Consider the following 27,647-nt stretch of genomic DNA (forward strand, 5'->3'; position numbering starts at 1 on the left):
ATTCTGCTCTGAAACCTAGTCAAGCAATGACTTTATATTTCATATTTCTCGTGCTGCTGTTCAGCTTTGCGAATGGTCAACAATCGGAAACTAATCAGGTAAATCTAAAAATACAAAATATTAACGTATTAATTCATAATAAATAAATTCGCTAATAGGAGAAATGCAGCGCAAGGAACTACAAACCATACCAAAGTTTTCCAGGTCAATATCCCTGGTTGGTTGCGCTACTTGATCAGAGCGATGGACTAAAAGTCTACATAGGAGCGGGATCTTTGATCTCAGGAAAATTGGTCTTAACTGCCGCTCACATACTAGAGGATATTGCCGAAAATGATCTGGTGGTGCGCGGTGGCGAATACAATGTCTCAACGACGGATGATTGCCCACATCAAGACATTCAGGTCTCACGGATAATACGACACGAAGGATATAATAAGCACAACGCAGCAAACAACATGGCTTTGCTTGTTCTGAAAACCACATTCGATAAGAGTATCAACGTTGAAAGGATATGCCTGCGCACATTGGAACATTCAATTGATGGAGGGCGCTGCTTCTTCATCGGCTGGGGAAAAGAGAACTGGGACTCTGAGGACTATCCCACTGCGATCAAAAGAACCGATATCGGTATATTAGGCAAAGCTCAATGCTCCGCGCAATTAAAGCGTCAAGTGCCCAGCCAACAAATTTGTGGCACTGGCTTGCAGGGCAGGGACTCCACTGGCGATGGCGGTGCTCCCCTGATTTGCATTGTAGACAATCAGTTCCTACAGGTTGGCATCGTCAACTGGGGAAAGCGCGAGCCCACTAACACAAATTTTACTCTCTTCACGGATGTGGCCGAATTGCGATTCTGGATTGATTACCAATTAACATACATAATGAGAATGAAATATTAATGATCCAACATATTTTACCTCATTAAATCAATATTCAACAAAAGAAGACATGAAATATCTTTTTATTTATATGGAAGAAGTTTTATTTTCAGTTTTTTTTTTTGGCAACAGAAAGTTTTATTAATTCTACCAAATCGAGAAAACAATTGCAAAATTATTCACAAAATTATTGAAAAAAAATATCTTTTCAGTACTTTGTCGTTTCTGGGGTTATCATCGGTTCCCTGTCTTATCAGCTTAACAAAAACTTAGCTGGCATATATAAATATAAGTAAAAATAAAAATATACACATATATGTATAGTATATAGGTAAAACCAAATTTATTTGGAACTCATAGAGCTTTTTTAATGACCATTATAATTAATTATATGAGTTCTACGAATTCTTTTAAAATAATAAATATTTTATCTTATATTTGTTTATACGTTTTTAGGCTCTTTTCTGTTTTTGAAACATGAAAGAAAAAGTTTTAACACAGGTCTTTAAAAATAATAAAGAATTTTTCGATATAATATACAGATAAATTTAAAAATGTTAAATTATATACCAAATTTATATTCATTATAATTTCCTATTAAACAGAAGCAGAGTCTTATTCCCTTTTATTTATTGTTTTGTTAAACGCCCAAAGAAGTATAATTATCAGTAATATTGAAAGCAATACAATTTTGTTGTTTATTTCTGGCAGAGAAATTTAGATTTAGTTCATATCGTAGCTTCTATGCCAATTTGTACTCAAATTTTCTCTAAGTGAAGAGTGCAAACAAAAATAATCTCTGCTAAAAAATTCGCATTTGAAAAAGGGCAGGTAGCAGAATTCTAGAAAGGTGGAGGTGTGGGAGTTTTTGTGGGCGAAACGCCGTTCAAAATTAAAGTGTTGCCATTTCTCATTTTTTTGCTCGCTTCTTGTTTGTTGTTGTTTGTTTGTTTGTTGGCTGCTGTACAAAGGCGAATGTGTGTGTGTGGGGGGATGTGTGGGAAAAACTACCACAAACACACGAAACATATGTGAGTTGCGTTTGCCGTGTGAAAAAAAAGAGCGATTCGAGTGCTTGTTAGAAAGGGATGGCGGATGGATATATGGATGGGGCACACGTATGTTTGAGTGAGATCCTGAAACTCGTTTTGCCGCTAATTGGATGCTGAAGGTGTCCTCCTCGTGAGGGTATTGGTGTGCCTGTGCATGTGTATGTGTGGTTGCGGTCATGTGTGTGTGTGCAGGCCGGAGTTGAAGTTGCCAAACATCATTAACAACATCACCCACACGCCCACCTCCCCTTGACTTTCACACTTGAATAAAATATAATGTGTACTCCAATTACAGGCTATTGCTCATAGTAATGTCAAAATTTTAATTGTTTTAATAACAATTTTGAAAAAAAGCAACATTAATATAGATGAGCTTCCCAACAAAATATTTGTTTGGATTTTAATATTCTTTAATAATTAAAGTGCCTATCAGATTATTATTTTAAACAAATTTGTTATTTAGGAAAATGTGATATTCTAATATTGACATGTATTTTATCTGCCAAGTAACTATTTCCCTGAGCATCTGCTGTCTTTAATTGCATTAGTTTGTAATGTTTGCTTTTAAGTAGGTGATTTTTTTGTGTGCACCTGCTGTCTGCAACCAAAAAAAGCGCTGTCTCAATAATTACATTTTTTTTGTACCCTGCCGCTGCTTTTACTGGCACCTCTGATGATGAGATTAAAGTTTTGGCATAATGATGTCTCATTAAATTAAATGGCAACATTTTCGAAACAAAACTGTTGTAATTTGCCCGTCGTAGTTGTCTGATTAATGTGGCCCGGCATTTGGCTGCAAAAGTGAAGTGGAGTGGTTGAGGAAATGGATCTTGGCTGTAAGCTGTTTGCCTTTTTTTTTTGATTTCACTTTAATACGCTCTTTTGGGCAGTTTAAATGTTTGCCATTAAATTGTGAATCAATATCAATATTGGAGGATTGCCCAACCGGCAATCGGTTGGGACACAGGCTGCCTCTGCACACACACCCAAATTGATATCGAATTACAATAAAATCTGCATTTATCAAAAGTTCTCACACGCACACATACTAACCACCATTCACCTGTACACACGTACGACAAATACAAGTGCAATAGTTTTGAGCCAGCATTTGTATGCGTCGCATTTGGTAACCTTTAACCCTTTTTTTAAGGCCCGTTCATGAGCTAAAATAACAACAGAAGTAAAACCAATTAAAAAGAAACATATATATAGTTTAATCTTTAATGTAAACATGTTTAAAGAGTTTTTTTAAATGCAATTTTTAAGGTCAAACTTTAAAAGTTTGATAACAAATTATCTTTTAATTTTGTCTTCTTTAGGACATTCCTTTTTAATTTTACTCTAGCCTTAAAAAGCATTTTAAGGGCCTTTTTTAAAAATGTAATTCTTTAAGTCCTCTTTTAAAATCTAGTTTAAAAATAACCTTTTTTTTAATAAGCTTTAGATAAATAATTTAAAAATGTTTACTCAAGATATTTTTAATATTATTTGATTACAATGAAAAAAAGCTAAAATTATATTAATTATTTGGATACCTTTATTATTTAGGGTATACTATATATTCAAGAGACATACAACTTCAAACAAAGACGGACATACACACACTTTTAAGGAGCGGGGAAAAAGACTTTAAGGATGGCCTCCCAAAGGAAGCGTTTTGGGGCAAGCGTGGCCATTATGAGCTACTTAGCAACCGATTTGTGCAGCACTTGACGCACCTCACGCACACATAAGCACTCTGCCTCTGCCTGTGTATCTGAGTTAAGAAAAAAGATTTTGGGGCAAATTCGTCGAGAATTTGAAGGTTTCAGGTTTCAGAAGTGAGAGCATCTTTGGTTGCGTTTGTTGAATTGAAATTGCTTAATTTACCAGATAATTTAGCCAACAAATTGTTTTCTATCCCATGACCCCATTCACCACCCACAGAAAAACACACATTCGGGGAATGTAATTAGCTCGCTTCCTGTTTTTGTTTGCCATTGCTTTTGTGGCTTTGTTTGAGAACGATACAAACGCTCCCATGTGGCTATTTGTATGCGATTTATGGAACCAACTTGGTTCCGTTCAACTTGGCACTATTGTTGCGACAACTATTCAATTACCTACCCCTTTCTCCTTGGCCACTTTCACTGTCCGACTTCGACAAGTGCCCCCAAAGTCCGTGTTTAATTGGGTCCAGATTGGAGTTTTCTGGCTAACAATGCGTGCCCTTTGATTTTCAGCTTTGGCTCAACTCCAAATGGGCTGAGAACAATAATGTCTTAAGTAGTAAGAATTTAAGAAAATAATATTATACAAATATTAAATCAATTTCTTAGGGTTTCAAAATCGCTTTTATGGCTATGTTATGTTACTTAAGAGAGAGTTTAATTTTACAACTAAATAGAGAGTTTCATTTTATAATAAAATAGAAGAACTATTTTTTTTATGTGCACTTTAAACAACTTGACTATGTTATCAAAATACATAATAGAATTCAATAGAATTTGGCCTTGGGCAGCTCAAATATATATAGTACACACAAGCACACAATTGAGAGTTTGATTTTCTATGGCAATCAATTTAGTGATAATAATTGACATTCTAATTGGCATAATTGTGAGAATAATGAAGACAGACATTAGAGAATTTGGCAACGATCATACTTAATTAACTAATGGTTTGCTAATTAAAACTTTTGATTTCAGCAGTTTGGGTTAAAATTATGACAAATGCATTTAAAGTTTTCCCTCACAGTCGAGAATAACACCCTTAAAAATATACCAATAAATGTGGCATACATTTTCATTTTTAAAATATGCAATTTTTGCCTTTGTTTACTACCAAATTTACATATTCTAGCAGAAAGTTAGTAGAAGCCAGCATAAATAACATTAAATCTATTTTTTCTGTTGCTCATACGCTATTTTTATTCTTCTGCATGAAAATAATATGTAAACTCGCCACAATATTGCCATATGCTTTTTTCCAAATATAAAATGTTGCAATTTATCGCATATATTAATATTTGTACATTTTATTAGATGTATACAAACAAAAGCTCATGACCAGAAAACCAAAAATGAAAATGAAAGTTCATGCTGATTTTGAACAATTTTGTTTTCATATTTTTGCTTGTGATAAACCCTAGGCCACACCACAAAGTCAATGTAATATTGCCAATTCATTTGAGTCAAACAAAAACGCTTACTTAATCAACTTACTCGTATTGAATTTTGTTCTATTAAACAATAAATGTTTCATTTACACTATTTTTGAACAAATCCGATTTTTGGCCACACATACATTGATTTATAATATTTTATGATACAAACCATGACATCGTTGAGAGGTTTCTTAGTATTTAAATATAATTTGAGAGTATTCGGATTGAAGTAAATTATGTAACAAATAATTAAAATTTAAAATTTTATACAGAATTTATGTTCCTATTAAATAAATGTGTAATCTGTACTGGTAAAAAAAGTATTGAGTACTTAATTAAAATATTAAATATATCATTTTTATATCAATAATCAGCTTACATATAAATTAAAAGTTTAAACTATAATTATAGGGAATCCCTGAGTTCAAACACACCGCGCTTAGCTTTGTTTCTTTGGATTTTATTTTAATTCGATTTATCTTTGTCAAGCAGATAAATCAATTTGATACGGATGTGCGAGTCGAATATGATTTATTGTTATCCTGAATGTTCGCACCCTGTGAGTCCTACAAGCTTCTGCTGATATAGTTATGATTGCCATTGTTTGCTGGTGCTGCACAATCTGCTTTATTATTTGGCAGCTCTTATCAATTGCAAAAACTCACAGTGTGCATTCAATTTGCTAAGCGGCTTTGGGTGAGCAAACAAAAAAGAAAGGAGTAAAACTAACAAATCAATTTGCATATTATTATGTGGCATTATTGTTCTCACTTTGATGAAATCATGCCAGAGGGGCGAAAAATTGCACTGGGGAATTGAGAGATGAAAACACTTGACTGCCTTGGCAATAAATTTAAGTCTGGACAAAACTCACAAACGGCTGTCGAATGGCAAACAAAAGGAGTTGAATTTATTTGCCCCAGAGCCTTGCATTATTTTCAGATTTATTTACTTAAAGTCACTTTGGGGCCACTCCTTTGACAACTCAACCTTCTAAGCCAGTTCGAGTTGAGTTGTCTCCATTGAGCTGGAAGAGTTGCAAAATAAAGGGGGCGATTTCTTTTCGGAGTTTTCGTTGGCTTGACAATCAATAATTCATTGACCTTCTGCGGCCAAACAATGCTGCAATAAGTTTATTTGTTTGTTTCCTTTTTTTATGGCGATTTGTGCGGCTTCAATATAGCTCAAATTTAATATGGATAATCTTATTATTGTCTTAAAACCATTGTTTGATTTTTAAAATTTATAAAAGACTGTTTTATGTACTTAATACTTCATCCTATATGGACAACTATTAAAAGCTATTTAAGTATGCCTTTATTCATTATTCTTTTGAACACTTATTTTAATTTTGAATTTTTATGGTAATAAGGGAAGGTTTTTGGATAGTAGACATTTTAGTACTTCGTTATATAAGTGCTTAGTATTATTAGCCATGTTTGTAAGTTTACCTATTTATATATGCAATTGATATTCAAAAATAAACTTAATTTTTCGGGTATTGCTTATAGATAACATCCAGTTTATCCTCTGAAAACATTCTTTCACTTTCTTATATTTTATTAATAAAACTTAACTTTATAGTACTTAATCTTATATGACAAAGTATTATTATTTAAATGGCTATATTTTACCTTAAGTTTAGTTGTACTTATTTATAAGCTATTTATGCTATTGATACAACAGTTTTCTGGGATATTGAAGGGGAGTCAAAGTCTGATTTATTTATGCCGCATTACAAAGTCTCTGGTGTGTCAACACATTGGGTGCGTCAAATGAAAGGGTTAAATCAATAATTGAGGTCGAAGCTGACCAAAAATTGATGGGCCCCGGGGCCGTCGGCTAATTGCAAATGTTTGCCCAGTGCATTTAACTGCATGGCCAGCCGCATTCGAAATGCACATAATAATCCCACTCGATTCCATTGCCTGCGGGGCCTCTTTGACTCGTCCACCGCCTTTTGTCTGTGGCATAAGCTAATTGCTTGTGTATTTGCTTTGTTGCATAAATAATATTCGCATTTGTATATCGCGGAGTGGATAAACGCCTCTCATCCACGCAAGTCAAATGAAATTGAGCGCAAATAATAATAAGGCTAAGGCCGCTCAATTTATGCAGGAAAATGTGCCAAACAATTATCCCGATAAAACGTGATTGATTATGCCGGCATAGTAGTCGGCTCTTAGTTTTTCCGCATTTCTTGCCGTTTTCCTATCCAGCTATCCAGCTACCAGCTATCCAGTTACCCGGCTAGCAACGAATTTTCAATCAATGAAATAATTACGTGTCCTTTCCCCAAACCCAATGGAGTGTGCAAAATTTTCAATCAACGAATGCGACTGCGATGGGGAAATCTACTTAACCAAATTGATGACAATGCGATAAGTCAGAGACGGCGAGTTAAGCCGCTTAAATGCTTATAAACTGCCAGTGCCCCCTGACATCGTCATCTCACATCTTTTCCAATATAGGGCGCATATATATATATAGGGTATATTTAGTATGATTCCCATATTAAGCTGCGTCTATGCCAATTGCTTGAGAGGGCAACTTTTTTGGCCAGCTATGCGAATTATTTGTGATGCATATGCTGGCATCCTACTGCCGAGTCTGCGGCTCTGGTTGTGCACTGGAAAAAAAATATAAATTTATAATAGGCAAAATATATCACTTGAGAACATTTTTTTTAAATTAAGCATTATTTAGCTGGTTACATTGTTGATATCATTAAGGTACTGAAATAAACTAATAAGCTAATGTTTTCAATCAAAAAACCTTATAAAAACCTAACTCCTAGACAAAATCTTTAATTTTTTTTTATTTGTGTTAAGTTCTTATTAAAATATTCCTTATTAAATGTAGTTTAATTAAATCTAGTTCAAATCTTTAGAATTGTTTATTAATTTGTTTTGTGTTCTAGTTCAAGTATAACATCTTACTATAATTTGGGAAGTAATTAAGGTAACTTCTTGTAATAATTTCTATTTCGTGTTAGGGGAGATTTAAAATTTTCAAATAGGCAATCTTAAACTTCAACCTAAATACCTTTGAAAACAAAATACCTTTAATACACAGTCAGCTTGTTTTGTAATCATTTTATATTGTCTTTATAACTATATAAATATTTAAAACCTATCTTATAGTAGGTAATAGTTTTTTGATATGTATGCATGGTAGCCTCACTTCGATATAGCATAAATTGTTGATATGCCTGGCCGCATTAAATTCTGCCCCGGCACGTACAACAATTTGGGGGGTTGCATAGCCCCTTTCGAGCACCCCCTTCTGGTTCCCCATTTGACCAGGTTGTGTGTGCTGTGTTCTGTGTTCTTGTGTGTGTGCGCTGAGCAAGATATTGTCGTAAATATATCAAATATTCGTAACGTGCCATAAATAAGCAAAATAAGCGACTACTTTGCCATCATAATTGGCAATTTGCGTTTGCCACTCGTTAGTTGGACCCTCCTGGTTTTCTTTGGCCCCCCGATCTTTGTGTTAACCTACGTTTCCGGAAGAGTTACAGCCGCTTATTAGGCAGTGACAACTGTCAACATAGGAGCAACACATCAAGTTACGTATACGCCCTGTCCAACCACCACACCACCCCCCCTTTCTCCCCCCGGAAAACCACAATTCAATTTCAGTTGTTCTCCATTGCAATTTGACAAGTGCAAATCAGCAAAGGTTTGGTAAGACGTTTGAGGGGGAAATTCCTTTGGAGTCAGGAGTCCAGGATATTCCACATACGCCATGTAGACCAGAGGCAAATTTTCAACTTTGCGGCTGCCCAACAAGTTTCTAGCCACTTTCGCTCCGAAGCCAAGTTAAAGCGAGCGTTAAAGGTAAGCACAAAGTTTTTCAGGTGGACTTGGAGAAAAAAGGGTATAGCTAAAAGTATTTCCAAGGAAAGTATTCAAGAATTAAATATTACATTTATAAAACGATGGACAACTTAGGATTTTCATAGTTGTTTCATAAATTCATAAATTATTAAAACTGGATTTTATTGTTAAATTATATCAAATGAGTTTAAAAACTTAGTGATTATATAAAAATATTTGTATTATTTAATTCTTTAAAATTACTCGTTTGAATTTAGTTTAAAAAGTTTTAATTGATTAGATTTATTTGCCATTCCTTGTAAATGTTCATATACTAGGAGATTTTTAACTCTTAACTACTGTTGAAAACTGTTAAATATTTTTATTGCTGTGTGGCTGAGGAATTTTAGAGGGTAAGAATGAAAGGTATTCTGTGGATTGGCACTAGAGACTCTTGACCCTTTGAATAATCAGGGAAGGAGTAGTAGTAGTTTGCAGCTGCTCACCTTGTGCTCGATGGAACAAACACCTTTCGACAACTCCGACCCTAAAAAACCTAGACTGGTAAACAACTCCCTACTCCCAACTAACAAACAGGATACTTGAGAACAGGAGGAAGGTTAAGTCAAGTAAAAGTAAAATTTTATAAGAAATGGCACCAGCACGTGAGGCAGCTCCTTGGGGCTAGAGCAACTCATGGCGGAAGTGATGATGATGCTGATGATTTCCGCAAACAAATATTTCGTTTGTTCGAGGGAAATGCTCGGCATTAGGACAACATTAGGCCAAACAATTTCTGGGTTGCCCTGTTGCCGGCAGGTGTAAAAGTGTTTTTTATTATTACCTTCTTTTCTTTTGTTTCTACCTTTTACCATTCATATGTGTAAGCGCTGTACATTGTTTCACTTCCGGTTTGTGTGCGGTTTTTGTTTTTTTTTTTTTTTTTTGCTTTTGGCGGCTGTGAAAACGAGCTCAGTGGGTTAAATGGAAGCATCTCCGCATAGCCTCACATACACACACCTATATGCAAATGGGCAAGGCCCGTCCGCAGCAAAATGCGGCACAATGCTGGTGTTGCCTCAAACAAAACAAAATAAAACAAAAAAATTAAGCACACACACACAACACACAGAGTAGCAGCAACAGCAAAATAAAGGAACCAAAATAAAATGCTTACAAAGAGATACGTACAAAAAATAGGAAATGTTGCTGTTGCAGCTCCTGTGCTTGACACTTGCAGATTTAGCGCTTCATTTGCAGCAGCAGCAGCAGCAGCTGAACGAGATGGGACACATATAGTACACTATATATACTATATGTTTGTTGGAAAAGGGTTAAGGCGGCAGGGGTATATCGTTATGCTTATCTTTATACAAATTTCATGACAAGTTTTTGGCTGGATTGTTTAACATAAGCAAGTGCCGAGGGCTTGACAGCGATTTTTCTCGATCTCGGTTTTCATTTACATTTCTTATTTAGTACGTTTAGGATTTTAAGAAACTTAATAGCTGTTCAAAATAATTCTATAAACAACTTGTTAAAATCCTCTAAATTAGATGATTAGGAATAAAGGATTAAGATAAGTCTAGTCATATTAATATGTATACGAACAATGTTCCGGTTGTATAATATTCAAAAATAAAAACTTTATGTATTGATTTTATTCTAGATCGCTTGGTATTTCAAAAAAATAAATATATCAAAATGCTTTAAAACATAAAGTGAAATTAAGAATGTTAATATAAAATACATTTATATAATGATTTAATGTGGGCTACTCTATTTGAATTTCACCAAATATAAAAATAAATTTAATTAGCATATTGTTTATAATTATTTGAGTGTCAACTCTTAAAACCGGGGCTTAAAAACATGACGTGAAAATTTATTAACATGCATATAATACATAAAACACATTGTAATTTGCGTTACACTTAAGCGATTTATGTATATGCATTATTCATTAGCAAAAAGTGAATGTAATTATGATTGATTAATTTTGTAAGAATTTATAAAATAAGTAAATGGCTTGTTTTTAAAGCTTTAAAATGGTTTAATACTCGTACATCAGCTGTTGAAATAAAAGCTTTATAAATATTAATATTTTATGCCATAGTTTAAGAAAAGTAGTACCAGCTCGATTAGTATGGCTTTTTTCACTGGCGGATTTTCACTCCCTTTTGTCTTTTCCACAAATTGCCTAAATAAACAGCATTTTCTGCTTTGGCGAATATCCTTCATTTTTTAGTTGGTCCATTCTTGTTGGTTTGTTCTGGTTTTTTGGTTTCTCGGTGGTTGACTGCCTGCAAATCGTTTGTCGCTTAAGCTGCTCGCGCAATTCAAATTGATTTATAACGAAGAAATGTTTTATCAAGTCGATGGGGGAAATGTTTGGCTCCAATTTGGGTGGAAAAACCCCAAAGCCCACAACCACCCACCAGCCATCACCCACCAGCCACCAGTTTCCAATGGCTACATGCCACCCGCTTAAGGAATGTTTTTCTGTGTGCCGGGTGCCCCGGACTAGATTTCTCATGACATTTGGCTCCACTTGCTGCTGCTGATGCTGCTGCTGCTGCCGCTGCTGCTACTGCAGTAGCTACGATTTCGAAAATATTTTCCTTTGCCGACGACGCTTTTCCTACGCTTTTCCGCTGCAAGGAAATATGCGAGGGCCATGGCAACGATGCTGAATCGTGCCCAAGCTGCAGTTTGTTGTACGTGCAATGGCAGCCAATAGTCAAAGTTGTCATTTATTTGCCCCCTGTTCCCTGGCCCCCGCACTCCTTTTGAATTTTCCCTTAGTGGTCCGTCCACCCACTGGCAACATTTTCCACCGACTTTCCCTGGTTCTGGGTGGGTGGTTCTGGTTCTGGATCTCTTTCTTCTGGGGCCAACTGATTTATGACACTCAAATGAACTTCGACGCTGACTGAATAAATTTTGAAAGCGACTTTTGTGTCGAGCTCTCGTTTTGTTTGGCATTTTTTCTCGCTTTTCTAGCTCTCATCCTCCCGCATTTCTATCTCTTTTTTGGCGCCAAAAATTACACTTCATCCACCACATGTTTTTCTTTAGCTCACACGTTTGAAAAAAGTTATTTTAAATGACTGCACTGTGCTATAATATTACCAGAAATGGCTAACATTTTTCATTTGATTTATTTTAATGATGTTTATTTATTATTGAGAATATTTATTTATTTATTATAGAGAATACATTAATTTTTGAGAAGAGGTATAATATATTGAAAAACCACTTTAGTTTGTCTTTAGATTTTTAATGTTGTTAGTTTATTTACAACTTATATAACTACTTAAACTTTAATTTTTGCATAATTTCATAAATCTAAGGTTAACTCCTAAGTTGTTACAATTTTGTTTTATTTTTTGAGCGAACTTCTATTGTAAGGTATTTATTTATTTTAATATTTATCAATACGACAAATTCGCAAAGTTCGCTATAAAACATACATTACTTGACTGTAAACTTCAGCACGTTAATTAAAACAGAAACCGTTTCAAAATTCATACTTTTTTAAGTGAACTTCATCTCGGTTCTTGCTGATTTTTTAATGCCTGTTGTTCTTTGCGCCGGTCTTCTTCTTGTTAGTTAGTTGTTGCTTGTTTGGATTTATGAACCTGCCACAAATTCGTCAGCGAAAATCTCTGGGAAAATTTCTCCTAGTTGTTGTGTTTTTGTTCGGCTCTGTTTTTCTTTTCGCTTCTTGTTGAGTTTGTCAAATTTTTGACATTGAATCTGTTATGCGAGTGGGTGTGGATGCAAAACCCCAAAAAAAAATTTTAAAAAAGTGAAAAAAAAAAATATCCGCAGGTGGAGGCGTCGAAGGATCAGCAGGAGCCACTGCAGCCGCCAATGCAGTGTTTGCCTGACTGATTTTCCAGCCACGACTACGCTTGGATTTATTTTCATTTTTTGTGTTGCTTTTCTATTTCTATCGCCATACAAAAAATGTTCGCTAGCTGCTTGTGAAATAATTGATGTGCAAATGTTGAGAATTCAATTGAGTTCACCTTGAGTGAAAGTGAGGGGCGGTGGCGGTGACGGTGGGCAAGCGGATAGATAGACAGCGACTTTCACTCTGACGAACGTGAAATGTCAATGGAATGTGAATGGGTGGGTGGTGGTAGAAAACCGAGGAAAAGTGGTGATGAAATGTAAGCGGTGTCTGCAAATGGTGGTTTAAATTGATTAGTTTCATGTGCAGTCGATTATAAATTATGAAGAGCATAGATTAGATATATTAGCAGAACATATGCATAACAAGTTCATGGACAATTTGCGGTTTTCAATTATTTAGAAATTTAAGCCAAGCGCATAACATATGCATGAATGGTATCCAATACCTAATTATACTTGCAGCTTATAAAAACCACTTTATGGTATTAGCAAATTTTGGGAATATAAAATTTCTCTCTTTTTACTTATTTTGAATGTTATAGTTTTATGTTTATAATTTAAAATATTCAACATATAATCAACTCCGAAAATTTAAGAGACTGGGGTAGTATTTCCCTTTAAGAAGCGAAATTTAAAAGGTGGGGATTTAAAAAGGGGAAGTTTTTTACCCTGAAAGTAAGCAGTGAAGGAAAATTGCCAGAAATACATGAAAAGCCTTTCAGGATATTTTGTGAACTAAAGAAAAAGGAGTTTTGTGCAAATGGAAAATGTAAGCAGTTTAGTGAGGGAATAAAAAAGTCCTTAAAAGCAGTGCACAGGATTTAAAGTAATGTTTGATGCAAGCAGTGTAAGCAATGAAGGAAATTAGCACTGAAGCAGTGCGGAAAAACAAGAAGGATGTGTCGTTATCAAAACAGTTCAATGCGCTAGGCACGGGATTTTAGTACAAAAAAAGGCTGCAAGCAGGGTGAACAGTGAGCAAGCCGTGCGAGAATATAAAGAAAGATGTGTCGCTTATCAAAATAGGTACCAAATGGAGTTCAGGAAATAAATAAAGAATCCTTAAAAGCAGTACAAGGATAGCAAAGAGGTTATTTTGATTTAAAAAAATAAAAACTTTTAAGAGAGCAGTATCTGAAAGAACGAACAAATTTGAAAGATACTAATAGAGTCTTAAATAACAAAATTTGTAAGCATGTTAAAAAAAACACTTAAAGCTTAAAACAAAATATACAGGAATCTATTTGTACTTTCCTTTGTTTGAAAAGGGTACTAAAAATTATAAAAATATTAATTTTTAAGTTATATTTCATACTAAATCAATACTTTAAGTTGGAAAATATTTTAAATGAAGTCATAATTTTGTGAACCTTTAAAATTAATTTGGTAGATGCGCCTATTATAACCCTTTGACATAAAACGGTAAAGATATATGAGGGCATTTCCCCAGCCTTCGAAGAGCTTTAACACACATTCGGAGTACGGCGAATTGGACTCCTTAAAAGCTTTGCCGACTTGTGAATGTGAGTGCTGTTGATTCTGTGTGTGTGTGTGCGTGTGTGTTGGCCAACATCGCTGGCTGTTCGTGACGTTGTGGTAGTCGTTTATTTTTTTATCGTGACTCGGAAGCCTTCGCCTTTGCCTTTGCCTTCGCCTATCGAAGCTATGGTTCATGCCACCGATCTCAGTATTGTGACGGCAACCAGGGGCTGCGGAAGTGCCACACATTCGCGACCTCGAGTCCTTTCCGCGCACAACACGGTAAATCGAGTGGGTCAGCGTGAGTTTTTCCGAGAGTTTTTCGCCATTTATACGCCGACGAAGGAAAGGAATGGAAAGGAAAGGCGTAATTTTGAAGTGCGTTAACGAGCGGCGAGAAGAAATTCGACCAAAAACAATGGACATTTCAATGGCCCCGTGGAGTGAATAACGGAAAACAACAATAGAAATTTAAATATTCATGAACAGTGTCGATTGTCATCAATTGTGTTTGTGTGTGTGAGTGTGTGTGTGGGTGCCGCAAAACATTTCGCAGGACACTTCCCGCTCCTTTTGTCCAAATCAGGCAGCAATTCGACAGGCGACATGGCGCGTCATTGTCAATCAGCAAACAGGCAACAGCAAAAACAATAACAACAACTAACAAACAACAAACAGCAATAATCAGTCAACAATAACAATAACCAACTGTGTCAAATGTCAGCCGCATAAAACTAGGATTTTGCATATCTAATCAACACATACATGCAACTGCAATTAGCCATGTTTAAATGCCCAAAATGGGTAGAATGGTTAGAATGGTTAGAATGGTTAGAATGGATATTTAAAAGAGGGGCGGCGGCTGAAAAACAAAACCAACCAATTGACAGTTGACATTTGTAACGGATTAACCATGAAATTAAGCCCCCTAATCGCCGATTCGTTCGTGCGTGTCCATAAAACTGTCAAAATGAATAAATAAACTGTCAATTGCAACCAGCCAGCCAGCCAGCTCCAGCCCCAAAGTATGCAGCCCAAATGTGCCGAATTACCACTCAAAAAGCAAACATTCGAACATTGGAACATTGGAGCATTGAACACATATTCCTCTTTTCGTCCTCCGTCCTTCGTGTGATTTATGCTCAGCCAGGCGTACAAATAGAAGGGCGGACGTCTGAGGACTGGGGTCCTGGTTTAATGCCCCAAGTGAGGTCGCAAAAATGACGCGAAAATCGTCAAGCAATTTACTTCGCCTTTTTTATGGCAGATAGATGAGGCACGGCAAAAAAAAATAATAGCAAATATTATTTAAGCTAAATCTATTTTGCAGGTGGAATTGTGGAAAAACAACATATAAAAGATATTGTGTAAAGCACGTACATTTAAAGCAATCTACTGGGGTCTTCAAAAATTGCATGTTTATTTTTTTAAATAAGTGTAAAAAGGATTAAAGCTGAAATAATTAAATAAAAGTGTTTCACACAAAATCAAAGCGTTTTAGCTTGTCAATTTCACAAATGAATTTAGCATTCTTAATTGAAACAAATTGAGGCACGTGAAAAAATAATTGCAAATATAATTTAATGTGAACTAAGCTGAATCTCTAAAGCTGTTTTTAAAATAGATTTTTGGTCTACACAATTTTGACAAATGAAATTCGTTTATTTATAGGAGATAGGTGAGGCATGGGAAAAAATAATTTAAAAAATAACTTAATGTGCAGCTAGCTAAATTTAATTTATCATAAAAATTAGATGGTATAAAATACCTAAATTTAAAAATAATCTTGAATCAAACCCCAAAAGTCCATATAATTTTAATGTTTTTTTTAATATTTGCATAATAAATTATAATGATAATTAAATTAAAGTGTTTCTTCTTAAATCAAATAAAATTGGTAGTGTTAAATAAATCAGTAATTAAATTACCTAACTTTGCTTTTTTGATAAATTAAATAAATGGTATTAAATAAATCAATAAATCAAAGCAATAAACGTTAAAGTTAATGAGATTAAATTACCTAATTTAACAAGCTAGTAAGATTAATTTGCTGTTTTTTCATATGTTAATGAATTACTAATTAGATATGCAATTTTTGCGCCGTGTATATGTGTGTGTGCTAGGCCTAGGCCAAACTGTGGCCCAAACATGCAATAGGGCGGCGTTGATGGCTTCAATGCCAGCTCTTTGGGCCGTGTTACAAGTGCAGGAAAGTGCTCGAGTTTGTTCCGCACTGGTGTGTTTTGGTTTAGTTTGGTTTGGTGTATGGGAGTGTGGTTTTCGATGGGCCAAAGCACTCGTTCGCGCTTTTGTTGCCAATGGATTAGCCGGCTTGAAAAAGTTGTTCGCTCACAGTATAAATCCTAATTAAATTCTAGCCCTTAAAAGCGCCACATTTTCAGTGAAATAAGAAGCCTTTTTGTTGGGTTCTAAAAATATATGAAATTCCAACGAACACGAGGCTTTTCTGTTCTGTTGTTCCCAATTCCCTTGAATTTTCGTTTTTAATCGCTACACATTTTAAACACACTTCTGCAATTACACGGCTAACGAATCGTCTGGCAATGGCTATAATGTCATTTTGTGGCTCTTGACTCACAAGCCAATTAAAAATGGCAAAAAAAAAGAGAGCACCCAAAACTGGAATCAGAGCGGCAAGAAATCTCATTTACATGGCCGTACATCTTGGGAAAAGTCGGAAAAAGGTGCTCCTGTTTTGTTGTGCCCTTGTTTTAGACAGGCTTACGATTGACACCTGACTATTCACCTGACTTTGGCAAGGACTTTTGTTCTGGCTGTCGCTGCCACTGCCTCTGCCACCAATCAATCAAAAGGGAGCAAAGGAGCAAGGACACTGGGCTTTTCCCTTCGATGGGCTTCTGGCTTAGGTTTCACTCCACTCGCCGAAAGTTTCCGTCTTCAGCCTTCGACGCGGCGAAAATTAAAATTCCTCAATGTGAGGAAAGGCATAAAAATGTATAAAATATATATGAAAAGGCTGTCAAGGGCCGAATAAATAATGTAAAAAGGGAAATGCTTTTCTTTTTTTTTCTTTTCCCCCAGCCAAAGGCCTTGGGGGCCGCAAAAAGTTGCTTAAGTTGTCAGAGCCAAGCCGCACGAATTTAAGCCAAAGAATTTTAGCCAGAATTTGGGGCAGCATTTTCAACTCTAATGGAGTGTGAACCCACATATATATGTATAGTGTACAAGCTGTGGACTCACCTAATCACATTGAAAGCTTAACGCCCGCCCCAAGGACATATCCTGAATAATGAACACCATTGTCGGTGGTTGGTGGCTGGTAGTTTCATTTTCATTTTCAGTTTCAGTTTCAGTTTCGGGGGGCCAGTTTTTGGCTAGACTTGGCTAATGACCGTGGCTGGCCGAAAAGGGAGCCATCAATAATTCACTGGCAACTTTGAATGCGCTTTGAGCGCATTACATTTAATCAGAATTCATACAGGGCTTAGTGGCGCCGTCGTCTGTGTGATTGTTTATGCTAATAATTCATAAACACGCGCCTGTGAAAATCCCACACACAAACACCCAAGCAAACACACACACACACACACACGCAAATGAAATCTTGTAGAATAAGGCTTATTGACAGACATCCTGCCAGGCAGGACCTCCCTGCCTTCTGCTCCTTGTTCTTTGCCCTTCCACATCTCACATCATTTTGGATCTGCGCCCAAGCCGCTTATCCATGGACATACTAGTACACATAGCAAAAGGAATTGTTAACGATGTTACTGTTATACAAATACATTTTGTACTTTGTACTTTAAAAATAAAAATTAAGTCAAGTTTAGGTCTTATGCACACACTGTAAATCTAACTTATACATATAAATAAGGCCATAAGTTTTGTACTTTAATGATAATGTTTGACTCAACTCTTATCCACACATTATAAAACAAGCTAATAAGTTTGAATTTGAATTTTCATTAGAAATGATAAAAGCCATTGTTGCACAGCCCTACAAAACAAATCCGTAGTCAAGTTAAGTTCATAATTATGCAATATACTTTTATGTAAATATAATTCAATCTATAGTGGTGATTAATATTTCTAGTGAGTGTGTTGCGATTGAGTGATGTTAACTGTGTTTATTAATTTAATTGCAATTAATATGGCTGGGAACTTGAATTGATTTTTTGCAAATTATATAATAATAATTGTAGCTGTATTGGTAATTTAAGATCGCACTAAAAAAGTAATATAAGCTAATTATTTTAATTATAATTATTTTAGCTTCTTGTAAACTTCCAAATTGCGATTATAAATATTCTTTTATTTATGATATAATTTAATGCAAGCTTAAAATATATTTGCTAGTGATTTTTTGGTGTTGCTTTCATGACAATGCTACTTGCAATTGTAATAAAATTTTAACACTCATTCAGATTTGTTTTAATTGCTAGCGAAATAATTATAGACTTTTTTTGATATTTGGAAAAATGTTTTAGTGACCAAATTTAATTGAGATGGTCTGACTTAGGGAATATTTTCGGCAGTGTATGGAAAGGATTTGGATGATGCCAAAAGCAAAGCTCATAGGTGGCCTGCAAAAGGCTTCCCCAAGCTGTTGGCCCGCATTTTGTGGTCGTCTGTGCTGGCATGCTAGGATAATAAAATGTAGCCCAGGACTCAGGAGTCTCCTACTCCCGAAAGCCCTTCCATTTCACGTACATATGTGTAGCCCGGCACATTCCGGCTGCATCTGCTACCGCAGGCCAAGGAGAAAGAACAGGTTTTAATCTTTATGAAGCATATTTCATATCGTTTTTGGAACGCTTTTTTATGACTGCCCGGACGGGTCTTCTTTTCGACATTATTAAAGGGCATTTTATTGATTGGTTCCCCAGGGTTTCCGGTGGGGAATCGCATGGCAGGTGGAGCCGCTTGATTAAAGTTGATTTTACGTGATGTGGTTATATCAGGCTCCCAACCCAAAAAAAAAAGGGGAAACATTATTTCCGGCTGATGCTTCCCTTTGTCATTCAGCTTCCTTTTTTGCAGCTTTTCATTAGGGTTAATATTTCCTTTATAAATTAATTTTTAATATCTGCCTAGAAACTTCATAGAAAAATGTGTCTTTATCAAAAGAAAACGTAATAAGATCTTAAACATCGTTTTTACAGTACATCACTTAGACGAAAGTTTTATCTTGTCATTAGGAAACTTTTTAATTGTTTTTTTTTTTGCCTCTTCCCAGCCTTATACTTTTTTGAAAAATTAATGAACCCTCAAAGGGTGTTCTTGCCATTTTTATTTTTGACTTCATCACCTTGAGAAATAAATTCCTGGATAATTTAAAAACTCACATTTAAATAGACATGTGCAAAATGTAAGGACAATGTTTATAGCTTCTTTTAATGTTTGAAATTATGCTGGACACTTTTTTAAACAACATTAAAATAAACCATTAAATTTCATTTTTCCTATATATTAATTATTTTAACGTTCTTTTATGTAAACTAATTAATAACTAATTAATAAATTCTCTTCATTTCTCTTTGGCAACTTTTTGGGATATTTGCAGCCACTTCCAATCAGTTTAGTTTCTCATTAATCCCAACAAGTCCAGTTTAAAAGCTCACCATTGCAATTACACTAGCCAACACAGCACACACTTGGCTAATCAGCAGCAAAGCCACTTTCATTTCCTGCCCCTCCTCCAAATCCTAGCACTGTTTATTTATTGTTTGGTTCAAGTGCAAGGCAATAAATCTGCGACCAAGTTTTGTGTGTGTTGAATTTTATTTTCTGTATCATTAATTACGATGGTTTGTTTAAAGAATGGCCGCCACACAGACCGCAATCGCCATTCGGCCGCCATTCGATAATAAATCATTCACCTTGCACCCGAATAAAAGTGAAAGTGTGGAGGAGCAAACAGGGTCAGCAGGAAAATAAGCCAGGACCTCGAAATGTTTGCCTTTTTGCTTTTATTTGCTTTGTTTATTTTGTTGTTTATTTTGTTGTGAATTTTTTATTTTTTGTTTTTTTGGTTGCTGTTCTGTTGTGCTTTGTTTTGTTTTGTGCAACTGATAAGGATTAAGGGCACATTGACAAAGGAATGCAGAGCAGCAAGGACACAGACAGGTCAGGGCGTTGCAACCTCAGTGGATTTCCATCCATCTTCTCCTTCTCCTTCTCCCTGCCGGCGGCTCACTCTGCGTATACGTAACAAAACGAGCCACGAATGCAATTAAATTAGACTAACAGCAAATGGCCAAGAGAGCCCTGTGGGGGCGAAAGCTGGAAACAAGAAATGGCCACGTAAACTGATGTGCAAAAGGAAAACTGGCAAAGGACCCGACGTCCAGAGAGCAAAACTAAAAGCAGACTGTCGAAGGACGTGGGAATTGGTCCTTCTTCGGGGCGGGGCGAAAAGTGGAGTAAGCTGAAGTGCAGGGAAAGTGGCAGCTAAAATGGCAGAATTGAAAGGTTGAAACTTGGCCATTCGCTGGGAAAAACCATGGAAAGCAAAAGTGTTGACGCGCTGCGCAACAGGTGGAAGCTTAAAAAAGTACTCATTACATTAAGGGGGGTATACTAGACTGACTGGCTATAAACAAGATTATTGATTGATTAACAATATATAATTTTGTACACAGAAAAAACAATTGATAAGAAATTATACTTCTTTGGGGAAAATTTCCTATCAATTTGGGCTTCATACCTGGCTTATTACTTTAATATGTTCAAATAGAGAAAAAAATTAAATAAAAGCACGGCTGTTAAGAACTGTAGTAACCCGAAAGCTTAAAACACTAAGTTGCATTCGAAAATTTAAGTGTTGCTAAGTGATTTGAAGCAATATCAAAACAACCAATTATAATATATGGCGATTGCAGTTGCATAAGCCAGTTTTCGAGGTAAGCCAAAAGCACTTAGAGTTGCACAGTGTTTTGGCAAGCTCTCTTCCCCTTTGCCAACCAAACATGTTCAAACATGTTGCTGTATTGTTTCAATCTACAAATGAAAGTGATATCTTAACTGCTGGAATGGACAGCCATCAAATTGCAAAACATTTAAGCCACACATAGAACGCTTTAAATCTCCTTGCCACACTTTTTTTTTACTCTCTAACACGAACATTTTGTTGCGGGGCTTGCAAACCAGAAAGTGATTGCTTTATTGCTTATTTTTGCTGTGCAGTGAAGCAAACTAAAGGTAAATTTAAAGTGTACTGATATAAAACGGAAAACAGAAGCAGAAACACAAAAAGAAAAACAAAACCAACAAGAGTGCGTTTAGATGAAATATTTCATTGACGGCTAGCAAAAGTAAAAGTTTAAGTAAGCATAAAACAAAATATAATAGCAGTAAAAAATAAAAAAAACGGATGGCGCATTATGCTGCTAAAGTCGACAAGGACGTTGGCGGCCGGAGCAGCAGCAGCAACATCAGCAACAGCAACAGCAACAGCAGCAACAGCAGCAACAGCAGCAACAGCAGCAACATCAGCACTTAAATGCAGCAACAAGAAAAATCAGCTGAAAACTGGCAAATAAAACTCAACGACAGGCAAAAACTATTAAATCTCGCTGGATGCCTGCGGCAATAGTTATTGTTAAACAACACAAGCAGCGGCAACAGAAGGAGCAGCAGAAGCACCGGAAACAGCGGGAGCAGGACCAACGGCAACAGGAGGGGCAACAAATTTGCAATATAAATTTATGCGGATTTTCGCGTCGAAGCGGCGCCGCCGACGTCGACATCATCGAATCGCGTAGCCCAGGCCATGCTGCTGATGTCGACGTCCCAGCAGCAATATCTCCGGTAGCAACAGCAGCAACAGCAGTAACAGCATCAGCAGAAACAGCAGCAACAGCAGCAACAACAACAGCAACAACAACAGCAACAGCAGCAACAACAAGGCTAGCGACGACGACGCGAGCAGTTATTATAATAATGGCGTTAGTTGTTAGCATAGTACAGCAACAGCAACCAATGGAACAGCAGCAACAACAATCGCTACTCTGGCCATTCTATAACGGTAAGTGCTCTTGCCCTTTCCGCAGATCTGGCACTATTTTAACCTTTGGCCTGGCTACTTTTAGCTGGCCAAAATGGCATAAAAAGCAGCTAATGCTGTTAAAAATATTATTAATAAAGCTGGGATATTAAAATGTTTAAAGTAAAACTCATTTATTTAAATTTTAAGTTTCAAAAAATTGAATTTTAAAGGCTAGTTTTAAAAACATATCAGAAATTTTAAAAAGCACTTTATTCAAGTTTTATAACAAATTATACGCAATATTTTTCGATATTACAAGTGCTGATTATTATTGACAACTTTAAAAGTTATATTTGACAGGCAAACACATAACATTTATATCTAACCAATATGAAAATAAGGTTTAATTTAATAAAAAAAGGGCAGGCTTTAAAAAAAATAATGAATACTATTCAAGAACATTTGCCATTCTGCAGACCAACCGTAGCATAACTATACCAGAGTTTAAAGGCCTATTTTAATACATAGAATAAACGTTTAAAAATAGTTAGACAATTTACTTACACTTTCTTCCGCTTATCGCTTTTTTAAATACAATTTATTAAATTTCTAACATTTGAGTTTTACAATCACATAATAACAATGTTGTTTTTTTTTTGCACCATTTATGAAATCAATAAAAATGTTATAAAAAGTTTTTTAATGGCAAGCTAAAATCCGAAGGACATCTCTGACCATGTCCTTTGTCCTTCTGTCTGTTTGCTCTACTACTTCAACTTTTTGCCTCTGCATTTTATTGTTTGGAAAGGGAAAGCGGCGAAAAAGTGGGAGCGACTGGTGTACTGCATACATTTAGCTGCTGCCATAATATTTCAGTGCAATGCAAATTATGTTTACGTGCGTGGAAAATAGCTAAAATGGCCGTTGTCCGTCCATTTTCAACATCCGCAAAGTGTACTTAAAAGTATGCTTTTAATAGTTCAAATTGCATTTAATGCATATTGCACAAATTGCTCACGATGGGACTGAACTGAACTGGACTGAACTGGCAGCAACATCTGCCACAGCCATAATAGCCATAACACGACCCATTCATTTGATTCGCCTTCCTGCTGAGCAATTTGTTAATAATTAATTTTCAAGCATGTAAAAATATTACGAGTGATGAGTTTTTCGATTTTTTTTTGTGATTGTTACTGCGGTTTTGAATGCATTTCATCAGCGGGTTGGACGGTTTCTATTTGCAGTTGATGATATGCATGTTATTTGTTGTAATGCGGTCAACATTAATTGTACATACTTTGGTAATGAATTGTTATGCTGTATTGCTCTAAGTGTTTAATAAATATTTTACATTTTTCGTTTGACAAATTGAATGTGTGGGAACGTGGCCAAACAATGAAATTGTAATCAGAGCGAAATGCAAACATGAGGTGATAAAAACGTCAGACAAATACATAAATTTTGGATTTAGTATAGTAAAAGTTGGAAAAAATTAAATAATATAAAAAATAAATTAAAATCAAAAGCCATTATTTAATTTGATTCATTATAATTTATTTTTAACTTATCAGTAACAAGTTTTTTTAATCAAGTTTAATAGACTGATAAAAACGTCAGAGAATAACATAAATATATAATTGCTTTTAAATTTTTATATATACATCATCTAAATGATAAAAAAAACTTTTGATTCAAAATAATTTATTTTCAATTTTAATTACAAAGTTGTTAAATTAACAACATTTATTGATCAAAGTTAATTGACCTAAAGGTAAAGCTGGTTTGTTAATATTTGCTTCCTCAACTTTATGTTTGTATTTCATCAATGACGAATAAATACTCAATTTAAAATCGCCAGTTTATTACTTTTGTGTTATATAAATATATATATAATACACAATGACTGAGTGATTGATACGATTTCCTGTTTAAAATGTTTGCAAGCCTGCCGATCTTAATATATATTAATTAAATTTGCAATCAATAAAATCTTAAAATTTTGAGAGCCACAAGGAACACATACCATATGCAACTACACACACTTTCAACTAAGGAAATATTTGACAGTTTCCCCTTCGGTTTATCTTGATTTGAGTGATGGCAACTGATTGCCTTCAGCTGCTGGGTGATATTCATTGCATTTGCTTGAACGTGTCAAACGAAATTGAATTCCAGACACATTTCTAGCCAGCTTTAGTGGCTGGTAGCCGGTATCCATTCTCCATTCTCCATTTCGAGCTGGTCAATATTTAATATTTACACGAACATTTTCCGGTGCTTTTCCTGGGAAAAGCCTGCTGTTGCGGCTGCTACTGCTACTGCTACTGCTGTCTGCCACTCTTCCGCTTGAATTGTTTCACCCATATTGGCATAATTATCTTCTGCAACAACGTGCTGGGAAAACTGCCTAAGTGCGTGTGAGTTGGCCGAGTTGCTGAGTTTTTCCAGCCAATTTTCCGTACCGACTGCAGTTGTCTGCGTTCTGCTGCGGCTGCTGATTTATGGGCTGGCTCATTGTCTAGTTTTTGGCTCAAATCCCCCCGTCCAATTGTCTGCGGTCCTACCGCAATAATCTTGTTTTATTAGTCTCCAGCGTAATTTTTCTACAGTTCGTTTCTTTTTGGGCTTTGGTTTTGGTTTTGCTCGGACGTTTTTCTTTGTTTCCCTCGCTTTTCTCGCTCGCTTTTCCCAACCTATTTTTTTTCCTCTGCGGTTATTTCCTCTTGCGGTTCGGACCTGCGGGGATTTCCCACTGGCCCCGACTTGTTTTATTTCCGATTCCTGTTTTATTTGCCCTCCCAACTTATCTCATAAATAATTCATTAATATTTTTCAATTGATTTATCCCCCCAGTCCCGAATTTGTCGATGGCCCAACGAGTTTCCTTTGCAATCCCCCAACCGCTGAGCTATATATGTCAGGGAAATCCTGGCGAGAAACTGCCGTAGGATGGCAAACGGAAAGTGGAAAACTAGACGACTTTGTTTGTTTATCATCGAGTTCAAGCAGGCCGCTTAAAGTTGGCCAAGTTTCCACTCAAATGTTGGGGGCCAAGACTTTTCATATTGCGCCGCCACTTTGCGGTTGATCTTAAGTGGTTAAAGTTTCCTTCACAAATGCTCATTTTGAAAACTCTGACCTGCAGACCATAAATACATTTGTTTAATGACCAAAAAGGTCCGGCTGGCCAAATGACCAAGCAGCGTTAACAAATCTTCAAGAAGTGCCGGCCAAATTTTCAACTAATTAATGAAATTTATGTCGGTCAACTTTTCAACATTAGGCGGCAAGAAAAGCGGGAAAAATGAGGCCATCGCGTGGCAGCTAATTAAATGCAATTAGAACGTCCTTGAGGAGGGGGTTTTCTGCGGTAATATAGATAGTTGTAGGCCCCCTTGGAATAATGTGCCATCGCATGAAAGTTTGCCCATTGAAAGTTTGTTTGTTGCTGATGCCAGCGGAATCTGCAGAAATTTATAAATCAATATAAAAGGCAAAAGCCTTTTGCAGTTCTGCGGGTCTCAACAATTTTCCCGAGTTGTTAGGCCTGATTAGAGCATAAATTCGCTTTGATTTTACTTTGGCTCTTCATCGAAATCTGAGGTGGGGTTGTACTGCCATTCAATTAGTTCTGAATAGTTACAGTTTTAGTACAATTTATGGTTATGGTTTTCAATCTGGTTAATTTATGTCAGGGTCTTTGGCAGATATAAGTTAAATATTTTATATACACAAGCATTAAGTGCCTTTAAGGTTTACTACTTGCATTATTAACAAAATACGTATGAAATACGTTACTTAGGAATAAGCAATTATGAATGTAAGTGATACATTCAATCTTAATTAATTTTTGCGTTTGTCAACGAAATAGATACATTTGTTTTATGTTACATTAATGCTGAGGTGTTAGGTAAGCCTACAAACAGATTTAATTGAATACTTAATAACTTTTGTTTTGCAATAAGTTTATAAGTTCATTAATATATTAACACAATAACTTAAATTCAACATTGCAACTGATTTTTAATATATAGTTTGAAAAAAATGTATAGTAATGGTTTATCATATAGATAATTTTTGTCCGTTTTTTTTTAGAGATTGGGCATATATTTTTAAGATCTCTAGGCTTTATAAGTCTTGAGGGTCTATTACATCGGTCAAATTTAAATTATGTTTAATAAATTCCTGGTGTTAAGTAAACATGTATATTTATATAAATAAAATATATTGATTTTACTACATTTTAATATTTATGGTATTACTATTTCTTTTGTAATAAATTCTCTACTGAATTAACTTATTTACTTCCATCCTCCCTTTTTGCTTAAAATGTGTATAAAACTTGATTAATTATTTAACAACTTGAAGTTTATTTGAATGAAAGCTCTCGCCTATTTTAAGTCACCACCTGTGGGAAAACCCCTCCTCCAATTTTTCGACCTTGTTAGCAATTTGCCACTAGTTCAAGGCTGCACTCCACTCACGTGCCCAGTTTTTCGTGGATTTTGCTCACTTCCTCTTCGAGTACACTCTTAATTTGGAAGGTGTGCTGGAAATTCATCTCAGAAACTCACCTAATTAACACGTTCTAAAAACATGTGTTCGTTCTTTTGTTAGTTGTTTAGTTGTGTGTCCTCGCTTGTTGCTTTTTTGCCAAGTTGGGGGCCATGAAATTAATTTCGAGCCATGTGCAGCATTTTTAGCAGCCAAAAGTTGCCTGTTCGTATGAGTAAATGTCAAAAACTTTTCCATTGACAAGTGCTTAATTATGTAAAGCATGGAATAAAAATAAAATAAAAATACTTTTAGGCAGGGAGCTATGTGAACTACAAATTTGTGAAACTAGAGGAATGTTTTTGGCGAGGACTAGACCCCTTGAAAAGCTGCCATGAATGTTTGAAACGCGAAAAATGAGAAATATAAGCGGGAAATAAAATATTGGTTGAGGTGCATCCCGCAAGGCGGCGAGCTGCACATCCTGCCGCACATCTCTACGCATCCTGGCCGCATCCTGGCGGTGCTAGCCAACCAGGACCCTCAGCTAAACGACGACCATTACCGCGACGTCGAGTAGGAAATAACTTGTGGCGAAACGGGGGTTTCCGAGCATCTGAGGGGTAAATTAGGTCAATTGCGTATACGACGCGTTGTGAATCCGGCATCCTGGCTGTTCGAGTGTTTGCGTCCTCGTGTGCAGGTCCTGTGACCAGGATACCCTTGTGTTGTTCATTTTCGCTTTAGTTTTTCGCTGCCGCATCTTCCCTTTGTGGGTTGTCAACGTAATGTGGTAAAAGTTTATATATACACATATGTATGCCTGCATACATATCCACAGCTGCGGCCAAGTTAAAAGAGCAATTAGAGAAAAGGAAT

At 35.8% G+C, this 27,647-nt stretch overlaps 2 protein-coding genes across 6 annotated transcripts in view; both read left to right on the forward strand.

Moving 5' to 3' along the window:
• Positions 1-948, forward strand: LOC108147845 (chymotrypsinogen B2). Its single transcript, XM_017274603.2, has 2 exons — positions 1-98; positions 159-948. The coding sequence occupies exons 1-2, from the start codon at positions 27-29 to the stop codon at positions 900-902; spliced, it is 816 nt and encodes a 271-aa protein (XP_017130092.1). The 5' UTR covers positions 1-26; the 3' UTR covers positions 903-948.
• A 13,571-nt stretch (positions 949-14,519) lies between these two features.
• Positions 14,520-27,647, forward strand: part of LOC108148026 — a 51,598-nt gene continuing 38,470 nt past the window's right edge. Inside the window, exons 1-2 of one of the 5 annotated variants that reach the window (XM_017274862.2) lie at positions 14,520-14,603; positions 21,470-22,310. In XM_017274862.2, the coding sequence (XP_017130351.1) occupies positions 21,863-22,310 (448 nt within the window). In that variant the 5' untranslated portion in view covers positions 14,520-14,603; positions 21,470-21,862. Of the gene's footprint in view, positions 14,681-21,469; positions 22,311-27,647 lie in introns of all 5 variants that reach the window. The other 4 variants (XM_017274861.2, XM_041710483.1, XM_017274863.2 and 1 more) reach the window with 4 other exon arrangements.

Source organism: Drosophila elegans, unplaced genomic scaffold (assembly GCF_018152505.1).
Source record: "Drosophila elegans isolate 14027-0461.03 unplaced genomic scaffold, ASM1815250v1 contig_814, whole genome shotgun sequence".
Classification (NCBI taxonomy): Eukaryota; Metazoa; Arthropoda; class Insecta; order Diptera; family Drosophilidae; genus Drosophila; species Drosophila elegans.

Coding starts and splice junctions, on each gene's coding strand:
- LOC108147845 (XM_017274603.2), top strand. CDS start 27: ATGACTTTATATTTCATATTTCTCGTGCTGCTGTTCAGCTTTGCGAAT. Junction 99..158: donor AACAATCGGAAACTAATCAG/GTAAATCTAAAA, acceptor ATTCGCTAATAG/GAGAAATGCAGCGCAAGGAA.